This window comes from Mustelus asterias, unplaced genomic scaffold, assembly GCF_964213995.1.
Source record: "Mustelus asterias unplaced genomic scaffold, sMusAst1.hap1.1 HAP1_SCAFFOLD_553, whole genome shotgun sequence".
Taxonomy (NCBI): Eukaryota; Metazoa; Chordata; class Chondrichthyes; order Carcharhiniformes; family Triakidae; genus Mustelus; species Mustelus asterias.
The window spans coordinates 62,974-81,924 of record NW_027590503.1 but is presented as its reverse complement, the minus strand read 5'-3'; the positions used below and the strand labels follow the sequence as shown (position 1 = coordinate 81,924).

General features: G+C 45.2%; 2 protein-coding genes across 2 annotated transcripts in view; one reads left to right on the top strand and one right to left on the bottom strand.

The window, feature by feature from the left end:
* The window catches only part of LOC144487023 (uncharacterized), a 70,065-nt gene extending 66,467 nt beyond the window's left edge, over positions 1 to 3,598 (bottom strand). Inside the window, 1 exon segment of the mRNA XM_078205067.1 lies at positions 2,739 to 3,598. Within this exon segment, the coding sequence (XP_078061193.1) occupies positions 2,739 to 3,077 (339 nt within the window). The 5' untranslated portion in view covers positions 3,078 to 3,598.
* A 2,120-nt stretch (positions 3,599 to 5,718) lies between these two features.
* LOC144487022 (uncharacterized) overlaps positions 5,719 to 18,951 on the top strand; it is a 34,407-nt gene continuing 21,174 nt past the window's right edge. The window contains exons 1-2 of the mRNA XM_078205066.1: positions 5,719 to 6,967; positions 10,878 to 10,989. Coding sequence (XP_078061192.1) covers positions 6,083 to 6,967; positions 10,878 to 10,989 — 997 coding nt within the window. The 5' untranslated portion in view covers positions 5,719 to 6,082. The remainder of the gene's footprint in view (positions 6,968 to 10,877; positions 10,990 to 18,951) is intronic.

The following is an 18,951-nucleotide window of genomic DNA, read 5'->3' as shown; positions in this document are numbered from 1 at the left end:
ATCTAATAGAGGTATACAAGATTATGAAGGGTATAGATAGGGTGAACAGTGGGAAGCTTTTTCCCAGATCAGAAGCTTTTTCCCAGGTCGGAGGTGACGATCACGAGGGGTCACGGGCTCAAGCTGAGAGAGGCGAAGTATAACTCAGACATCAGAGGACGTTTTTTACACAGAGGGTGGTGGGGGCCTGGAATGCGCTGCCAAGTAGGGTGGTGGAGGCAGGCACGCTGACATCGTTTAAGACTTACTTGGATAGTCACATGAGCAGCCTGGGAATGGAGGGATACAAACGATTGGTCTAGTTGGACCAAGGAGCGGCACAGGCTTGGAGGGCCGAAGGGCCGGTTTCCTGTGCTGTACTGTTCTTTGTTCTTGTTCTTTGTTCATGGGGTGGCACAGTGGTTAACACTGTTGCCTCACAGCGCCAGGGACCCGGGTTCAATTCCCAGCTTGGGTCACTGTCTGTGTTGAGTTTGCATGTTCTCTGCATGTCTGCGTGGGTTTCCTCCGGGTGCTCCGGTTTCCTCCCACAGTCTGAAAGACATGCTGGTCCGGTGCATTGACTCGAACAAATGCCGGAGTGTGGCAACCTGGGGAATTTCACAGTAACTTCACTGCACTGTTAACGTGAGCCTACTTGTGACTAATAAATAAACTTTACTTTTTGCTTTACTGAACCAAATGGTTTTTTTCTGACAATTGACAATGGTTTCATGGTCAGCAGTAGATTCTTAATTCTGATTTTTTTAATTGAATTCAATTATTTTTATTGAATTAAATGTACGAGGCAAGTTTTTTTTTTACAAAGAGTGGCAGGTGCCTGGAACTCGCTGCCGGGGGAGGTAGTGGAAGCAGATATGATAGTGACCTTTAAGGGACACCTGGACAAATGCATGAATAAAATGGGAATAGAGGGATATGGTCCCCGGAGGCCTTTTTAGTTCAGACGGGCAGCATAATCAGTGCAGGCTTGGAGGGCCAAAGAGCCTGTTCCTGTGCTATAATTTTCTTTTTTCTTGTTCTTTGTTCAAATTACACCACTTGCTGTGGTGGGATTTGAACCCGGTCCCCAGAACATTAGCTGAGTTTATGGATTAAGTCCAGGGATAATACCATTGGGCCATCACCTCTCATCTGGAACAAAACTGTTTTCACCACTGAGGCTCTGCTGTGATGTAATAGTCTCTATGACATCATCGCAGCAGGACTGGATGACATCATCAGAGTCCATTGTTTCTGAATGATCCACATCAATAACAACAGGAAATACTCATCAAGCTGAGCACATTATCTAGGCTGACACTGCAGTCTGACACTGAGGGACTGCTGCACTCTGACACACACTGTCCTTCACATGGAGCTTGTGGCGCTCTGGCCACAACCTTCCAATCCTTATAGAGTCGTAGTGACAAAGGACAGAGAATGTAAATGTTACATCCCTGTTCAAAAACACAGCAATTACAGATCAATCAGCTTAACATCAGCGGTGGGGAAAAGCCAATAATCTGGGACACAATCAACTGACACTTGGAAAAGTATGGATTATAATTTCCAGTATTTTCTGTTTTTAAATACTGAAAACTTCCCTGGATCTCAAGGCTGGGAGAGACACTCTGAAAGGTATAGGGAGCTGGGACTTGTCCATGATGAGAAACAATACTTTTCACTTTATGCTAATACATGTGACAATAATAAATCAAATTTTAAAAAATCAGTGTAACTCGAGGTCTGAGACTGAAATAATCTGGAGTTAAAAGGAGAAAAGAACCAAAGAACAGAAGTCAGTAACAGGACATCAATTAATCTCTTATCCTCGAGAAATCAAGGATTTAACACACCGTGTGTTTGAAACAAAGCTGATTTATTTAACAGATGTCAGAATATTAAATTCCAGGTCAGTTAGAGGTTAACATCTGAAGAAATAAATGTTAATTGTCTGATTGAAGATGGTCGAGAGGAGATTGATACAGGTACTCAAGATCCTGAGGAGTTGGGCAGGTGAAATAGTGAGAAAATGTTCCCACCAAGAGAACATCAAGAACTAGAGGGCACAGACCTACCTTAATGGGGAAAACAGAGTCAAAGTGATGTGAGGAAAATTATTTTCACCTAGTGGGTGGTTGGAGTCTGGAATAAACTTCCTGTGAAGGCAGTGGAGGCAGGTTTGATCAAGGTACTCAAAAGAGAATTGGATTGTTATCTGAAAAGAAAGAGTGTGCAAGGTTACAGGGGAATGGCAGAGGAATGGGATTCGGCTCTTTCAGTGCGCCAGTGCAGATTTGATGGGCTGAATGGCCTCTTTCTGTACTGTAAAGAATCTGTGATGAGAGTTCCTGAATGATGCAGAAAGATCACAGACAGTGGTTCTTAACAGGAAACTGCAACCCCAAAAACACACACAGCTCTAGATCGAGAATATTAACCTGCAGCCCACCTACAGGGATTATTAACATCAGCAGAAACAAACCTCAAATGTCAATGAATGTGGCTCACTCCTGGATGTGATTAACAGCAGCAGCTACAGCAGAATCCACTCCCTGCACTCACTCGTGAAGTCGCTGGTGTGTCACCAGGTGGGAGGAGGTAGTGAATCCCTTCCCACACTCTGAGCAGGTGAATGGTCTCTCCCCAGTGTGAAGTCGCTGATGTGCTTTGAGGCTGGATGAATGTCTGAAGCTCTTTCCACAGTCAGTGCAGCTGAACGGCCTCTCCTCAGTGTGAACTCGCTGGTGTGTCACAAGGTTGGATGAATTAATGAATCGCTTCCCACACACGGAGCAGGTGAACGGCCTCTCCCCAGTGTGAACTCTCCTGTGTAATTGTAGGTTATACATCTGGACGAATCCCTTCCCACACACAGAGCAAGTGTATGGTCTCTCTCCAGTGTGAACTCGCTGGTGTAATGTTAGGCAGGATGATTGAGTAAATTCCTTCCAACACACGGGACACGTGAAGGGTCTCTCCCCTGTGTGGGTGCGTCGATGAGTTTCCAGTTTGGATGGGCAAGTGAATGCTTTCCCACAGTCCCCACATATCCACGGTTTCTCTGTGGTGTCAGTATCATCATGTCTCTCCATGTTGGGTGATTAGTTGAAGCCTCGTCCACACAAAGAACACATGCACAGATTCACATTGCTGTGAATGGTGTGATGTTTTCTCAGGCTGTGTAACTGGTTAAAGCTCTTTCCACAGTCAGTTCACTGGAAAACTCTCACTCGGGTGTGTGTCTGTCTCAGTGCTTTTCCAGTCACACTGATGTTTGAAATCTTTTCCCGCACTCCACATTCAAAGGCTGATCGTGTTCAGGTGCTGGTGAATTGAGCGACTGTTAAATCTTGATTCAATTTTTCTGACTGTAAATCTTCCCCATCAAATATCCTGCAAAAGAAGAAGTTTACAAAACTACTGTCAGTCCAGGATAGAAATTCTGATCAGACAAGTCTAATTTCTAAGGAACAACTTTTCTGCTCTTGTTCCCCAAAACAGTAAATCTGTCCCATACACTCTCCCTCTTCCCTGAGCAGAGGGCGGCATGGTGGCGCAGTGGTTAGCCCTGTGCCTCACAGCCCCAGTGACCCGATTTGATTCCCAGCTTGGGTCACTGTCTGTGTGGAGTTTGCATGTTCTCCCATGTCTGCATGGGTTTCCTGCAGGTGCTCTGGTTTCCTCCCACAGTCCAAACATGTGCGGGTTAGATAGATTGGCTATGCTAAATTACCCCAGAGTGTCAAGGGGGCTAGCTAGGATAAATGCATGTGGTAATGGGGATAGGGCCTGGGTGGGATTGTGGTCAGTGCAGACTCAATGGGCCAAATGGCCTCCCTCTGCTTTGTAGAATTCTATGAGATCCAAATGAAATGCGTATTTTTCATGCATCCTTACAACTAATTTGTACAAATCACTCCAAGGCCTGTCCCTATCTCTGGAATCACCTCTAACACTGTGCTGATTCTGGTTTCCTGCACATTCCCTATTTTAATCACTCCACCATTAGTGACTAGACCTTCAGTGCACAAGGATGACTTCTCAAAGAATTCCTACAGTGCAGAAGGAAACCATTTAGCCCATCAAGTCTACACTGACTCTGAATATTTTACCCCTGATCTGTACCCCACTAATCCCCCTTACCCGCACATCTTTGGACACGAAGGGGCAATATAGCATGGCCAATTCCCCTAAACGTCACATCTTTGGGCGGTGGGAGGAAACCGGAGCACCCAGAGGAAACCCACACAGTCACAGGGATAACATGCAAACTCCGCACAGACAGTGACCCAAGGCTGGGATCGAACCTGGGTCCCTGGAGCTGTGAGGCAGCAGTGCTAACCACGCTGATATTAATGGTGTTATATAAATAGAAGTTGTTGTTGGCTGTAACCCTAACTTCCGGTTTTACAACAACACATCGATTTTGTTATGAAATCAAACTCTGATTTTTTTTGTTCCCTGTGGGTTATTCATTTGGTTTCACCCTCAACAAATACGGTGGCTGCGCATGCGTTGTTCCAATTTACCTCAATAAAGATGGCGGATGCGCATGCGCTTTGCAGTACACGGACCTTTATAAAGATGGCGGATTTGAACTCCGGCCTGAAACCATCAGAAGGTCTGAGGAATTTGCTTCGCAAATTGAGGGACTGTGGCCGACACCGGGTGTTTATAAAGCCTCACCATCCACCCGCAAACTCCATTTATGTTTCCGGTTTTATTTCAGGCTCTGGATCTGCACTCGGTCTTTGTAAAAATCTCCATTTAAAACCCGCTCGCTCGAGCTCCTTACCGTCTGCCGCAGGCACTGCGCATGCTCCAGCTCCAACCAGGATGGTGCCGTTAACCTGGGCCTGTTCCCGGGAGGGAGGGAGGGAGAAGCCCCGCAGCTGCAAACCAGGGAGCTGACAATGATTCTGAACGGTTTGCGGATCCTCCCCAATCTCCAACCGCCGGCTCCAGCGCTTCACCCGGTGCTGAAATATTTGCTCCAGCCCCGCCCTTCCTTCACTCCGATTGGTTGGAGGACCAGCCGCTCCCGTTCGGTCCTCCAGCCCCGCCCCCTCTTCCTATTGGTCCGGAGCTGCCGTCAATCAGCCCCCGGGCATTGTGATGTGGAGCATGCGCAGTGTCATTGCTGTCCTTGGCGCTTGTTTGTCCCGGAGAAGCGGAGTCAGCGTTAGGCGGTGGCTGGGAGGATTTGGAAACACTTTGTGGATCCGCAAACCCTTCAGAATCATTGTCAGCTCCCTGGTTTGCAGCTGCGGGGCTTCTCCCTCCCTCCCTCCCGGGAACAGGCCCAGGTTAACGGCCCCATCCTGGCTCAGCCACTGGAGGATGGTTCACATCAGAGGATGGGGGAGGGAGACAATAAATACGAGGTTTCACTTTGGCCTCAAATCAATGAGGACTCTGATCTCTGGGAAGGAAGGAAACCCTGGGAGGTGGGCGGGGAGGATTCACAAACACCCGCTGGAGGCCCCAACACCCCCAATCAGACCCATTGGTTTTATTGTCAGTCTGCAGACAGGAGCTGGAGAACTGAACCCAGACAGAGGAGAGGGAGGGAGAAAACTGGGAGTGGAGAAAAGAAATGGTGAGATGGGTTTGGATTTAAGCCAAGGGAGGAGGGAGAATTTGTGGGACAGGAATTTATTGATTTGGGGAACAAGAGAGGAAGAAATGTTCCAGAGAATTAGAATTGTCTGTTCAAAATTTTTATCCTGGACTGACAGTGATTAATTTTGTAAACTCCTTTTACAGGTGAGGTGAAGAAACATCACATCAAAATCAGACAGAGTCTCGATTCACTTGGACTTAAATATCCTCAGACTTTGAATGTGGAAGGAGAAATGCTTGTCTTCTGTCTGGAGGAGAAGATTTCAAACATCAGTGTGACTGAAAAAGCACCAAGTTACACGCACACCCGAGTGAGAGTGTTTCAGTGAGTTGACTGTGGAAGAGCTTTATCCAGTTACGCAGCCTTAAAAAACATCACACCATTCACAGCGAGGAAAAACTGTACACGTGTTCTGTGTGTGGATGAGGCTTCAACTGATCGTTTAACCTGGAGAAACATAAGGACACCCGCACCATGGAGAAACCGTGGAAATGTGGGGACTGTGGGAAAGGATTCAGTTACCCTTTCCTGCTGGAAAATCATCGGCGCAGTCACACTGGTGAGAGACCGTTCACTTGTTCTGTCTGTGGGGAGGGATTCATTCAGTCATCTGGCCTTTGGTCTCACCAGAGAATTCACACTGAGGAAAAGCCATTCACCTGCACCTCCTGTGGGAAGAGGTTCAGGCATTCTTCAGCACTCACTGTGCACCAACGCAGTCACACCGGGGAGAGACCATTCATCTGCTCCGTGTGTGGGAAGGGATTCACTCAGTCATTCCACCTACTGTCACACCAGCGAGTTCATACTGGGGAGAGGCCGTTCACCTGCTCCGACTGTGGGAAGGGATTCACTGGGTCATCCCACTTACTGTCACACCAGCGAGTTCACATTGAGGAGAAGCCATTCAGCTGCACTGACTGTGGACGGAGTTTCAGACAGGCATCCTCCCTCATTGCACACCAGCGAATTCACACTGGGGAGAGACCGTTTACTTGCTTTGTGTGTGGAAAGGGATTCACAGCTTTACCCACCCTGCTGAGACACCAGAAAATTCACACTGAAGAGGAGCCATTCAGCTGCACTGACTGTGGAAAGAATTTCAGGCAGTCATCCAACCTCACTGCTCACCGACGCACTCACACTGCAGAAAGACCATTCACATGCTCCGTGTGTGGGAAGGGATTCAATCGGTCATCCAACCTCTCTGCTCACCAGCGAGTTCACACAGGGGAGAGGCCATTCACCTGCTCTGTGTGTGGGAAAGGATTCGCAAAGTCTTTCAACCTGCTGGCTCACCAACGCACTCACACTGAGAGGCCATTCAACTGCTCTGTGTGTGGGAAGGGATTCACTCAGTCACAATGGCTCCTGAGACATCAACAAGTTCACAAGTGACTGCAGGGGTTGGATTCTGCTGTTTTTGCTGCTGTTCAGTATTGACAGTCTGACAATATTTTATTTCTGTTGATGTTAACAAACCCTATAACTCGCTGAAATTTAATATTCTGGAAATGTCACTGATTTTCGGGGCTGCAATGTCACTTTTTAAAAGCAACACCTGTGATCTTCCCTCTTAACTGAAGAACTCTCACAGGAACCTGTTTAGAATAAAGTTAAGAACTTTTGCTTCAATTCTAATTTGATCTTTGGGGCAAAATCTACAATTCATTCTCTGAAAGATCCATCTGCAGGGCACAAAGTATTTATTTTCAATGCTTGTATTGAGATTTTCTGGAAAGCTACTCATTGATTTTTAAGGGCTATTTTTTGGTTTCCAGGGGATCATTTTCCATTCTCAGTAACTCCTTTATTAGTGATGTGGTCACGTAGTAACATTACCTTTTGTGTTTCTGTTAGTTTACTTCTTTGAATAAGGTAACACAAATACTGAAGACTGTGTATATATTAAATCTTTTAAATTGGAATCTATGAATATTTTTTGTTAACTTATTTTAAAAATACTCCCATACTCTCTTTCCAAAATGAGAATTCTAACTATTTGACACAAGGTAACTGAATCAGATGTTTACTGGTTCAGACGGTGGAGCAGGAAAAATCTCTCCCGATTCTGATCTTCATTGTGTGTGGATTTACATTGATAACCCATCAATAACCTCACTACACCAGCTGAGATCAGCTCTGACCGGGGATTCTGTATGTTTTCTGTGAGCGTTAAACTGCAAATAAAAGCAGTTTAGAATATGAACCTGGATGAATGGATCTCAATTTCTAATGTGACGACCCAAGTGATTGTAAGTACGTTCACAATATCTGGTTACTCAAATTCCTGAGTTGTACCCCCCACCTTCTGAGATATATAAAAATAATCGAGACTTGTTCGGCAGAATGGGGAAAGGTCTGCCGATGGTTGGCTCATTCCTTGTGAGGCTCACACTGCTATGAAACTAGTTCCGTAGCAGGAAGACACAACTCCTCCACACATCATCGATAGGCTGCTGAGTCAGTGAACTTCTTTTCTCAAAATAGGTGGCAAAGCTGTTCCTCCAATTTGAGACTCTGTCTCTGCAGATGCAGCAACATTGGGAGAGACAGAAAATCTGTGGTTGGAGGAGATGGTCCTCACAGTTTCTGTCTCTCCCATGTACAGGATGATTTATTTCTTCCAGTAGTTCCTCACAAGACTTAATTTCTGCGGGCCTTTTGGCAAGTCATGTTGCAGCTTTATAGAACCTCAGTTAGGCCGCACTTGGAATGTAGTGTTCAATTCTGGTCGCCACACTACCAGAAAGATGTGGAGGCTTTGGAGAGGGTGGAGAGGGTACAGAAAAGATCTACCAGGATGTTGCCTGGTATGGAGGGCATTAGCTATGAGGAGAGGTTGGAGAAACTTGGTTTGTTCTCACTGGAACGACGCAGGTTGAGGGCGATCTGACAGAAGTCTACAAGATTGTGAGGGGCTTGGGCAGATGGATAGAAGCTTATTCCCAGGGTGGAAGAATCAATTACTCGGGGGCATAGGTTTAAGGTGCGAGGGGCAAAGTTTAAAGGAGATGTACGAGGCAGATCTTTTACCCAGAGGGTGGTGGGTGCCTGGAACTCGCTGCCGGGGGAGGTAGTGGAAGCAGATACAATAGTGACTTTTAAGGGGCGTCTTGACAAATACATGAATAGGATGTGAATGGAGGGATATGGTCCCCAGAAGGGTAGGGGGTTTCAGTTCAGTCGGGCAGCGTGGTTGGTGCAGGCTTGGAGGGCCAAAGGGATGTTCCTGTGCTGTAATTTTCTTTGTTTTCTTTTGAGAGTGAATTCACCCTCCACAGCCGTTCATTTTGAATCCTGGTTTGAAATATTCTCACTCTGGGTTTAAGGCTTCCTGGCGTAATACACAGATTTAGATCTTACCACCAAACACCAATTCATATCCTCATCCGAGTCCCAGATTTAAATGTGGTTGTCCAAACTAGAAAACATATATAATTTGACTCTTTTTAAACCTGATTCACCACACCCTGCCACACTAACTGCAAGAGATTGTGTTTGGGACCAGTTGTTCCGTTAAAGTCTGTGTTGTTCTCAATGATGACTGTTTTAACCTTCTCCATAACCTGTCCTAACCCTTCTGCCCTCCAGGGGGCTCTGTTTTTCTGATGGTGACATTCCCTGTTTACCCAGTCAGCCCTTGAATTGTTTGTGAATCCAGTCACATGTCGGTTAGACTGGATCAGGGCGGCAGATTTCCTTCCTTAAAGGGCATTACAGAACCAGATGTGTTTTTACAACAATTAATTCATGCTCATCAATATTTTTATTGAAACGTGGTGGGATTCAAACCCAGGTCCCAAAATCATCATAATAAATAGAGAAAATGCTGGATAAACTCAGCAGGTCGGTTCTTTTCAGAACTCCAGCATCTGCTGGATTTTGCTTTACCTCCAAATCATTCTCCTGGATTACTCCTGCTCTGACTCTAATTCCAGTTAGCTCAGACAACAAAAACAGGTTTCACAAAATCACAAACGTTTAAAAAAGGGGGTAGACAAAAGGCTGGTTAGCTTAACTTCTGTCGGAGGGAAAATGCTTGGATCTATCATCAGGGAAGAAATAGCGAGACATCTGGATATAAATTGTCCCATGGGTAAGACGCAGCATGGGTTCATGAAGGGCAGGTCATGTTTGACTAATTTGGTGGAATTCTTTGAGAACATTACATGTGCAGTGGACAATGGGGAACCTGTGGATGTGGTGTATCTGGATTTCCAGAAGGCATTTGACAAGGTGCCACACCAAAGACTGCTGCATAAGATAAAGGTGCACAGTGTTACGGGTAATGTATTAGCATGGATAGAGGATTGGTTCACTAACTGAAAGCAAAGAGTGGGGGTAAATGGGTGTTTTTCTGGTTGGCGATCAGTGACTAGTGGTGTGCCTCAGGGATCAGTGTTGGGACCTCAATTGTTTACGATTTACATAGATGATTTGGAGTTGGGGACCAAGTGTAGTGTGTCAAAATTCGCAGATGACACTAAGAGCAAAGTGTGCAGAGGACGCTGAAAGTCTGCAAAGGGATATAGATAATCTAAGTGAGTGGGCGAGGGTCTGGCAGATGGAGTACAATGTTGGTAAATGTGAGGTCATCCATTTTGGTAGGAATAACAGCAAAATTGACTATTATTTAAATGGGAAAAAATTGCAGCGTGCTACTGTGCAGAGGCCAAGCTGATTGGAGGAGGGAAAGCAATTCCTCCTCCAAGACTTGATCTCATTTGCATCTTAGCCAAAAGGCCGAGATACTGCTTTTAAAAATTGCTTCATATGAAACATATGAAGCTTCAATGTAACCTAATGACCTCAAACAAACCTCTGCAAGACGTGCCGGATCATTGACACGGATGCCATCATCTCACGTGAGAACACCATCTACCAGGTACACGGTACCTACTCTTGCAACTCGGTCAACATTGTCTACCTGATACGCTGCAGGAAAGGATGTCCCGAGGCATGGTACATTGGGGAAACCATACAGACGCTATGACAACGGATGAATGAACACCGCTCGACAATCACCAGGCAAGACTGTTCTCTTCCTGTGGGGGAGCACTTCAGCAGTCACGGGCATTCAGCCTTGGATCTTCAGGTAAGCGTTCTCCAAGGCGGCCTTCACGACACAGGACAGCGCAGACTGTGGCACCAAGTTCAAGACTCCTTCATGAATCATCCTCTTGGCCTCTTGCCTGTCAACTGTCCATGAGAATCTTATAGGTTTCAGAATGTTCACTGCTCATTCTTCCAGACCTAATGAGTATAGGTGCAACCTTTCCCCAAAAGACAACGAGTTGGATTCTGTGGGATCACTTCCCCAAAACTGGAGAATCCCCCCCTGAGGTCAGAGGACCCCCCGGCCTGCTACGATTCCTGTGGTGGGTGGGATGGGAGAATTCTCCCCTACACCTTCACAACCTTTCCTCAAAAGCCAACACCTTCATCTTAGGAATGGGCCTGGTGAACTTTCTCTGAACTCATTCCAATGAAAGCATGTCATTCCATAAGTAGGGAGACCAAAACCGTACACAGTATTCCAGCTGCTATGTCAGCAATGTCCTGTGTAGGTGCAGCAAGTTCCCTTTTTCAAACTCCACCCCCTTGCAGTAAAGTCCAACACTCCATTTGCCTTCTTCTTTACTTGCTGTACCTTCATCCTATTTTTTCACGATTCATGTACAAGGACACCCAGATTCCTCTCTACGGCAGTATTCTTCAGTTTCTGTATATTTAAACAATTTTTTGCTTCTCTATTCTTCCTGCCAAAGTGGAAAAGCTCCCACTTTCCCGCACTATACTCCATCTGCCATTTTTCTGTCCATTCAGGTAACTTATCTGTGTCCCTTACAGATTTTTTGTAATAACCTCACAACTTGCTTTTCTACCTATCTTTGTATCATCAATTCTGGCTTCATCCAAGTCATTGATCAAGGTGGCTGTTTTTCTCTCTCTCAGTTGTGGGTGATATTTGTCTCTATTCTCCTGGAAACTGAATGAATCTTGTTCCAAACTGGGTTCAATATCAGACATTTCAGGGAGTCAGGAATCATTTGCCCCTGAACCTACACGGGTAAAACCCCAGGCAGTTCCTCAGTAAGGGTTTTTCTGGTTCCTCACCATATATTAGTCAGGATACTGAAACCCAGCTTTTTTACAGTCCACTCCTGGAGGCCCCACTCCCTGAGCCGACAACATTCAGCAGTGTCAGTGCTGAAGTTTCACAGTGGGAGTGATTCCCAGAGTAACTGTCAATCAGATCACCATTGATGTCCAGGTTTGTGTATTTTTAGTTATCCTGATGTCTAACACACACACATCAATAAAACAGGGAATTCCTGCAAACAAACTGCAGCTTCTTCTCTATCTGGAGATCCAATGTTTGTTGAATAATTGTTCCAGCGGTTAACAGGCTCCTGTGAACTCATCCAACTCGTATTTTAATACTGACTTTTACAAATATATTTTAAATAGGTTTATTTTAAATGAGTTAAAACCAGCCTTAAAATGGTAGATATAGTATAATAACCATAGTACTTTTCAGACTGGAAACTTTAACCTGCTGTTTCACTTTCATTTAGGAGCAGATCCCAGTTTTACACCAATCTCTGATTCATGTATCCAGCATTCACCGTCATTCTAAAAACAGAAGTTGCTGCAAAATCTCAGTAAGTCTGACAGAATCTGTAAAGACAGGAACAGTTAATGTTTCCAGTTGAATGTGACTCTTCTTCAGTGTCAAAACATTAGCTCTGTTTCTCTCTCCAGAGATGCTGTCAGACCTGCTGAGTTTTTACAGCACTTCTTGTTTTTATTTACGAGTTCAGGACTCAGACAAGACAATCCACAATACAAATCTTACAACTGGGCCAGGGTTTATTAACATCAGCAGAAACAGACACCAATGAAAATGGTTGGGACCTCGATGTGATTAACAGCAAAATTCAGTCCTTGCAGTCACTCGTGAACATGATGGTGTTTCAGCAGGTGAGGTGACTGAGTGAATCCCTTCCCACACACGGAGCAGGTGAATGGCCTGTCCCCAGTGTGAATTCGCTGGTGCTTTATCAGGTTGGATGATTGACTGAATCCCTTGCCACAATCAGAGCAAGTGAATGGTCTCTCCCCGGTGTGAACTCGCTGGTGCCTCCGCAGGCTGGATGAACAAGTGAATCCCTCCCCACACTGAGAGCAGCTGAATGGTCTCTCCCCAGTGTGAACTCGCTGGTGTTTCTGCAGGCTGGATAACTGAGTGAATCCCTTCCCACAATGAGAGCAGCTGAATGGCCTCTCCCCCGTGTGAACTCGCTGGTGTGTCTGCAGGTGGGATGACCGAGTGAATCCCTTCCCACACTGAGGACATGTAAATGGTCTCTCCTCCGTGTGAACTCGCTGGTGCCTCCGCAGGTGGGATGAACAAGTGAATCCCTTCCCACACTGAGAGCAGCTGGATGGCCTCTCCACAGTGTGAACTCGCTGGTGTGCCCGCAGGCTGGATAAATGACTGAATCCCTTCTCACACTGAGAGCAGGTGAATGGTCTCTGCCCAGTGTGGCTGCACCAATGAGCTTCCAGTTCAGATGGGTATTTGTATCTCTTCCCACAGTCCCCACATTTCCATGGTTTCTCCATGGTGCAGGTGTCCTTGCCTCTCCCTTGGGTTACCAATCAGTTGAAGCCTTGTCCACACACAGAACACGGGTACAGTCTCTCCCTGCTGTGAATGATATGATATTTATTCAGGCTGTGTAACTGGTTAAAGCTCTTTAGTCAGTGCACTGGAAGACTCTCACTCCAGTGTGGCCGTGTGTTGGTGCTTTTCCAGTCACACTGATGTTTGAAATCTTTTCAAATCAACAAACTGGACAATCAGTTCTCCTTCTAGATTCAATGGCTGATGATATTCAGCTCCCATGGAATATGACTCTGTCAGATCGAGACATGACGTTTGAGATTTCGGCCTTAGCTTTTGCTCCATCTTCTTGTCTGTTCCCCATAACCCTTGACACCCTTGTCAGTCAAAGATCTGTCTAACTGGAATATATTCAATGATCCTCAGCCTCCACTGGTCCCTGTGGAAGAGAAATCCAAAAGACGAACAACGTTCTGAGGGAAGAGATGTCTGGAAATATATAACGTAGCTACAGTTCCATATTACAAGATATTCAGATCCCAAGGAATATGACTCTGTCTAGACGTGACGGTTGAGATTTTTGCCTGTGATTCCTCGTTCAATATCCTGTGAAATGAGTTTGCAAAAGTCATCACAGTCAGTATAGGATAGAAATTCAGAGCAGACAATTCTAGTTTCTGTGGAATATTCTTTCCTATTTCATTCCCAAAAAGTTGTAAATCTCCATCCATATCTATGGATTCTATTTAAAAATGAAAGTGGATGGGCACTTGAAGGAAATAAACTTTCAGGAGAATGGGGATATAGAGTGGGAATGGGACTGGAATGTTATACAGAGAGTCAGCATGGACTCGAGTTACCAAATGGATTCCTTCTGTGCTGTAATGACTTTATGACTGGAAATGTATAACATCACTGCAGCATTATATTACAATGCAAGAAATAATAATAAATGTATTTTATTACACAAACATAAATAATTTATCTAATCTGGGTACCATATAATAACACTAGACATATCTCTGTCCTGTATTAATTTACTGTCCCCTTAAATGTCAGCCATCTCCTGCCCTTTAATTGTGAACATTAGGAAAGAGACCATCCTTTTAGACAGAAAGAAGATTAACGTTTCAGGGTGGGCAGAATGAATTACAGGGAATAAAAATGTATCAGATTTTATTGGTCAATATAAGCTCAGAAGCGGAAGGGAAATGATCTCCAGTGGAAGAGAAACAATTCCTGAACATTGTAAGACTAAGCTGGTAAATCAGCAGTGAATAGAGTTGTGAAGTGGTAAAAACCTCATCAAGACATAGCTTGCAGAAATAAGAGTTAAAATACACCCATTATTAGAGGCAGAGGAAGGTAGACAATGGCAGAGAGCTGATCAGGGAGGGCAGAGGTGAAACAGAGAAATGGATGGCCGTTTAAAAATTCATAAAAAGCATGGTTAGCAAGTTTGCAGACAATACTAAATTAGGAGGTATCGCTGATAGTGAAGAAGGTTATCAAAAATTACAGGGGGATCTTGATCAGTTGATCGGTTAGGGAAGTGGCCGCTGATTGGCAAATGGGTTTCAGTACAGATAATACATAGTACAGAGGCACAACCTCAGTCTAAAGGGACAATCCTTTAAAACAGAGATAAGGAGGAATTTCTTCAACCAGAGAGTGGTGAATCTGTGGAACTCTTTTCCGCAGAAGGCTGTGGAGGCCAGGTCACTGACTGTCTTTAAGACAGAGATATATAGGTTCTTGATTAATAAGGAATCAGGGGTCATGGGAAAAAGGCAGGATAATGGGGATGAGAAAAGCGTCAGCCATGATTGAATGGCGGAGCAGACTCGATGGGCCAAGTGGCCTAATTCTGCTCCTATGTCTTATGGTCTTAAGTGTGAGTGTTGCATTTTGGAAAGTCAAACCAGGGTAGGACTTGTACAATGAATGGTAAGGCCCTGGGGAGTGTTGGGGAACAGAGGAACCCAGGAGTACAAGTACATAGTTCATTGAAAGTGGCGGCACAGGTACACAGAGTGGTGAAGAAGGCATTTAGCACACTGGACTTCATCAGTCAGGGCACTGAGTATAGGAGTTGGGACATTATGTTACAGTTGTATGAGTCGTTGGTGAGGCTGCACTTGGAGTACTGTGTACAGTTTTTGTAACCCTGTTATAGGAAAGACATTCATAAACTGGAAAGAGTGCAAAGAAGATTTATGAGGATGTTGCCGGGACTAATGGGCCTGAGTGATCACGAGAGGTTGGACAGATGAGGGCTTTATTCCTTCGAATGTAGGAGAATGTGGGGTGACTATATTGAGGTGTATTAAATCATGGGGGGCATAGATAGGATGAACCCACATTGCCGTTTTGCCAGGGTAAGAGAATTGAAAACTAGAGGGCATGGGTTTAAGATTAATTAATTAATTAATTAATGACCTCAAGATGAGAGGGGAAAGATTAAAAGGGACCTGAGGGGCAACTTCTTCATGCAGAGGGTGGTGTGTACATGGAATGAGCTGCCAGAGAAAGTGGTTGAGGCAGGTTCAAACAGCAGGTTTAAACATTTAAAAAGCATTTGGATAAGTACATGAATTGGAAAGGATTAGAGGGATATGAGCCAAACATGGGCAACTGGAACGAGCTGGGAGGGCACCATGGTTGGCATGGATCAGTTGGGCCAAAGGGCCAGTTTCCGTGCTGTATTGCTCTATGACTCTATGTGCTGGCTGCATCAGCATCTATTGCCCATAACTCATTGCCCTTGAACTGAGTGGCTTGCATTGCTGGGGGATGTGGTCATTTCCTTCTTTAAAGGACATTATTAAATCAGATGGATTTTTACAACAATTGTCATCAACGGGCTTCTAATTCTCAATTTTTACTGAATTCAAATTTCTTCATTTGCCATTGTGAGATTTGAACCCAGGGTTCACAGTGTATTGTCCTGGATCCCTGTATTACTAATCCAATAACACTATCACTGCACCATTGCCTCCCCATCCATGGTAAAGGAGTCATAATAGCCCAAGATCCATGGAATCAGAGCATGCTCTGAATTTAAATTAATGCTCACTAACACTCACCCCAAAACAATTTCACTGTTTTCACATTTTAAATCTGCTGCAGCTCAACAGATCTCAGAGAGATTGGTGTTTGGGAAAAATGTCGCAATCTTCAAATCTTGTCCCTGTAAATGAGGAAAGTTATAGGTGTAATTCAAGGTTAGAAATTCAAGACAGACAAACATCTCTTTTGGTCTGAGTTTGCTGTGAGTAAATCCTCCCCTTCTAAAGGAGTTTCCAAAATCCATCAGCATCTGTCCAGAACAGAAATTCAAAACATTCTCTCCTCTGACCTGGCACACAATTACTTTAGCTGGGACAAAATTGCAGTGGAGGCAGTTCAGAGAAGATTCAGTTGGTTGATTCCTGAAATGAGGAGTTTTATCTTTCAGGTTGAGCAGTTTGGGCCTGTGCTCTTTGGGGTTTTGAAGACTGAGAAGTAATCTTAATGAAATATCTGGGAATTTAAGGGCGGCATGGTGGCTAGCACTGCTGCCTCACAGCACCAGGGTCCCAGGTTCAATTCCGGCCTTGGGTCACTGTCTGTATAGAGTTTGCACATTCTCCCCATGTCTGCGGGGGTTTCCTCCAGGTGCTCTGGTTTCCTCCCACAGTCCAAAGACGGGTTGGCCATACTAAATTGACCCTCGTGTCAGGGGGATTAGCAGGGTAAATGCAGGGGTTGTGGGGATGGGGCCTGGGTGGGATTGTGATCGGTACAGATTCGATGGGCCGAATGGCCTCCTTCTGCACTGTAGGGATTCTATGATTTATATGATATAAGGTGCTTGACAAGGTAGATGCTGAGAGGATGTTTCCTCTGGTGTGGGAATCAAGTAAAAATAAAGGATCTCAAATTTAAGATGAAGAGAGATCTTTTCTCTCAGCGGGTTGTTGATCTTTGGAACTCTGTCTTCACCAGTGAGGATTGGAGGCAGGTCATTGAATATATTCAAAGCTGAGGTTTTGATCCACAAGAGAGTCAAGGGTATGGACGGGGTGGGGGAGCAAAGTAGACATGATCTTATTGAAAGATGCAGCAGGCTCGATGGGCCGAATGACGGGCTCCTGTTCCGAATTCTTATTCCGATGTTCTTGGATCGGTGCGCATGCGCCCTGCTACCTATTGTCCCTCTGAAGATAGAGGTTCTGAACCAGCCCCTGAAACCACGCCCATTGTGACCCGTCACAGACAGCAGCGCATGTGCCCTCCGTCTCCGCTGAAACAAGATGGCGGCCAATAACCGGGGCCTGTTCCCGGGATAAAAGCCTGGGAGCTGTAAACCCGAGACCTGCAGGGTCTTATTCGGGCCGTGCGGCCTACAGCGGATGTTTGTGAAGCCATAGCTCACTCCCGGCTCCATTTCTTCCGCAGCCCCACCGACTCACCTGCTGAAAAAAGCGGCTCCCGTACTCGCAGGGCTCCGAGCAAAATGACACTGCGCACGCTCCAGATCTCGCACCGCGCCTGTGCAATAGGCTCTGGTGGAATGAATAGAACACTTTCACACCCGCAGGGGCACCTGGGAACCAACGGCGCCATGTCAATCAAAGACAATAATAGAATTGCGCAATTGAGATCAATTAATTTTTAAAAATACATTCCTCTGAATTTGTGCGCTGCCAATCTCTATTTCTAAAATTGATTTAAACCAGTTGTCTCTTGTCGGAACAGCCCGAGTTTTTAAACTTTTCTCACTGATCCCCCCCCCCCTCCCCCTCCTCTCTCTGCTCTCCTGAAGGTGCTCACACTGGTTGCGTAAATCCCGCAGAAACTGGTTTCTTTCACTTTCTTTCTCCTGAGACTGAATATTCTGTTTTACGGAATGATACATCACAGATGGAAACCATTTGGCTGACGTTTCCATGCTGTAAACCTCTGTGACTCTATCCTGCCCAGCCCGGGCTCTCTTTAAGATTTATCCAATTAATTCCACAGTTCTGCTGGCAGAGTCAGAACAATGCATAGTTACTGCAGCAATGCAGGAGGTAAATGGAGAATGTTTTTAGTTGTATATTTCGCAGACACACTCACCCCTGGAAAGATGAATCGACCGGTGTACCAAGCAAATATTAAGGTTCCACTTAAAATTAAAACAGAAGGTACAGAGAAAAAACAGCAGTTACCAGGGCCGAGTCTGTGGTCAAAATGATGATGCTGAGCTGTCTTTCGAAAACCAGCAATCCAACAAGTCACTCACAATATTGAATCAAACAAAATTGATCAAGGATTCAGATTAAATATTCTGTTTTCCAACATGATGCTGTGATTTTTTGTGATGGTTTCAATGTTCTCACAATTACCTGGTGTAGTCCTGGTTTATTTTATACTCATTCTTACCCATCACTGTCCATGAAGCACATTACACCCACACTGATTCTCCATCCCATCTGAGACAACTCAGTCACTGACTGGAAATTAGGGCTTTTAATGACAGCTCTGACAGCCTGGAGTGCACCGTGAGGCAGAATCAACCCTGGCTAACAAACCCCGGACAGTGAACATTATCTCCCAGTCCCAAATACAAAACAGTGAAGATTATTGACCCAGACCTGAAGAGAAAACAGTGAATATTATCGCCCAGACTCGAGTATAAAACAGAGAACATTATCCCCCCAGACCCGAAAATAAAACAGTGAACATT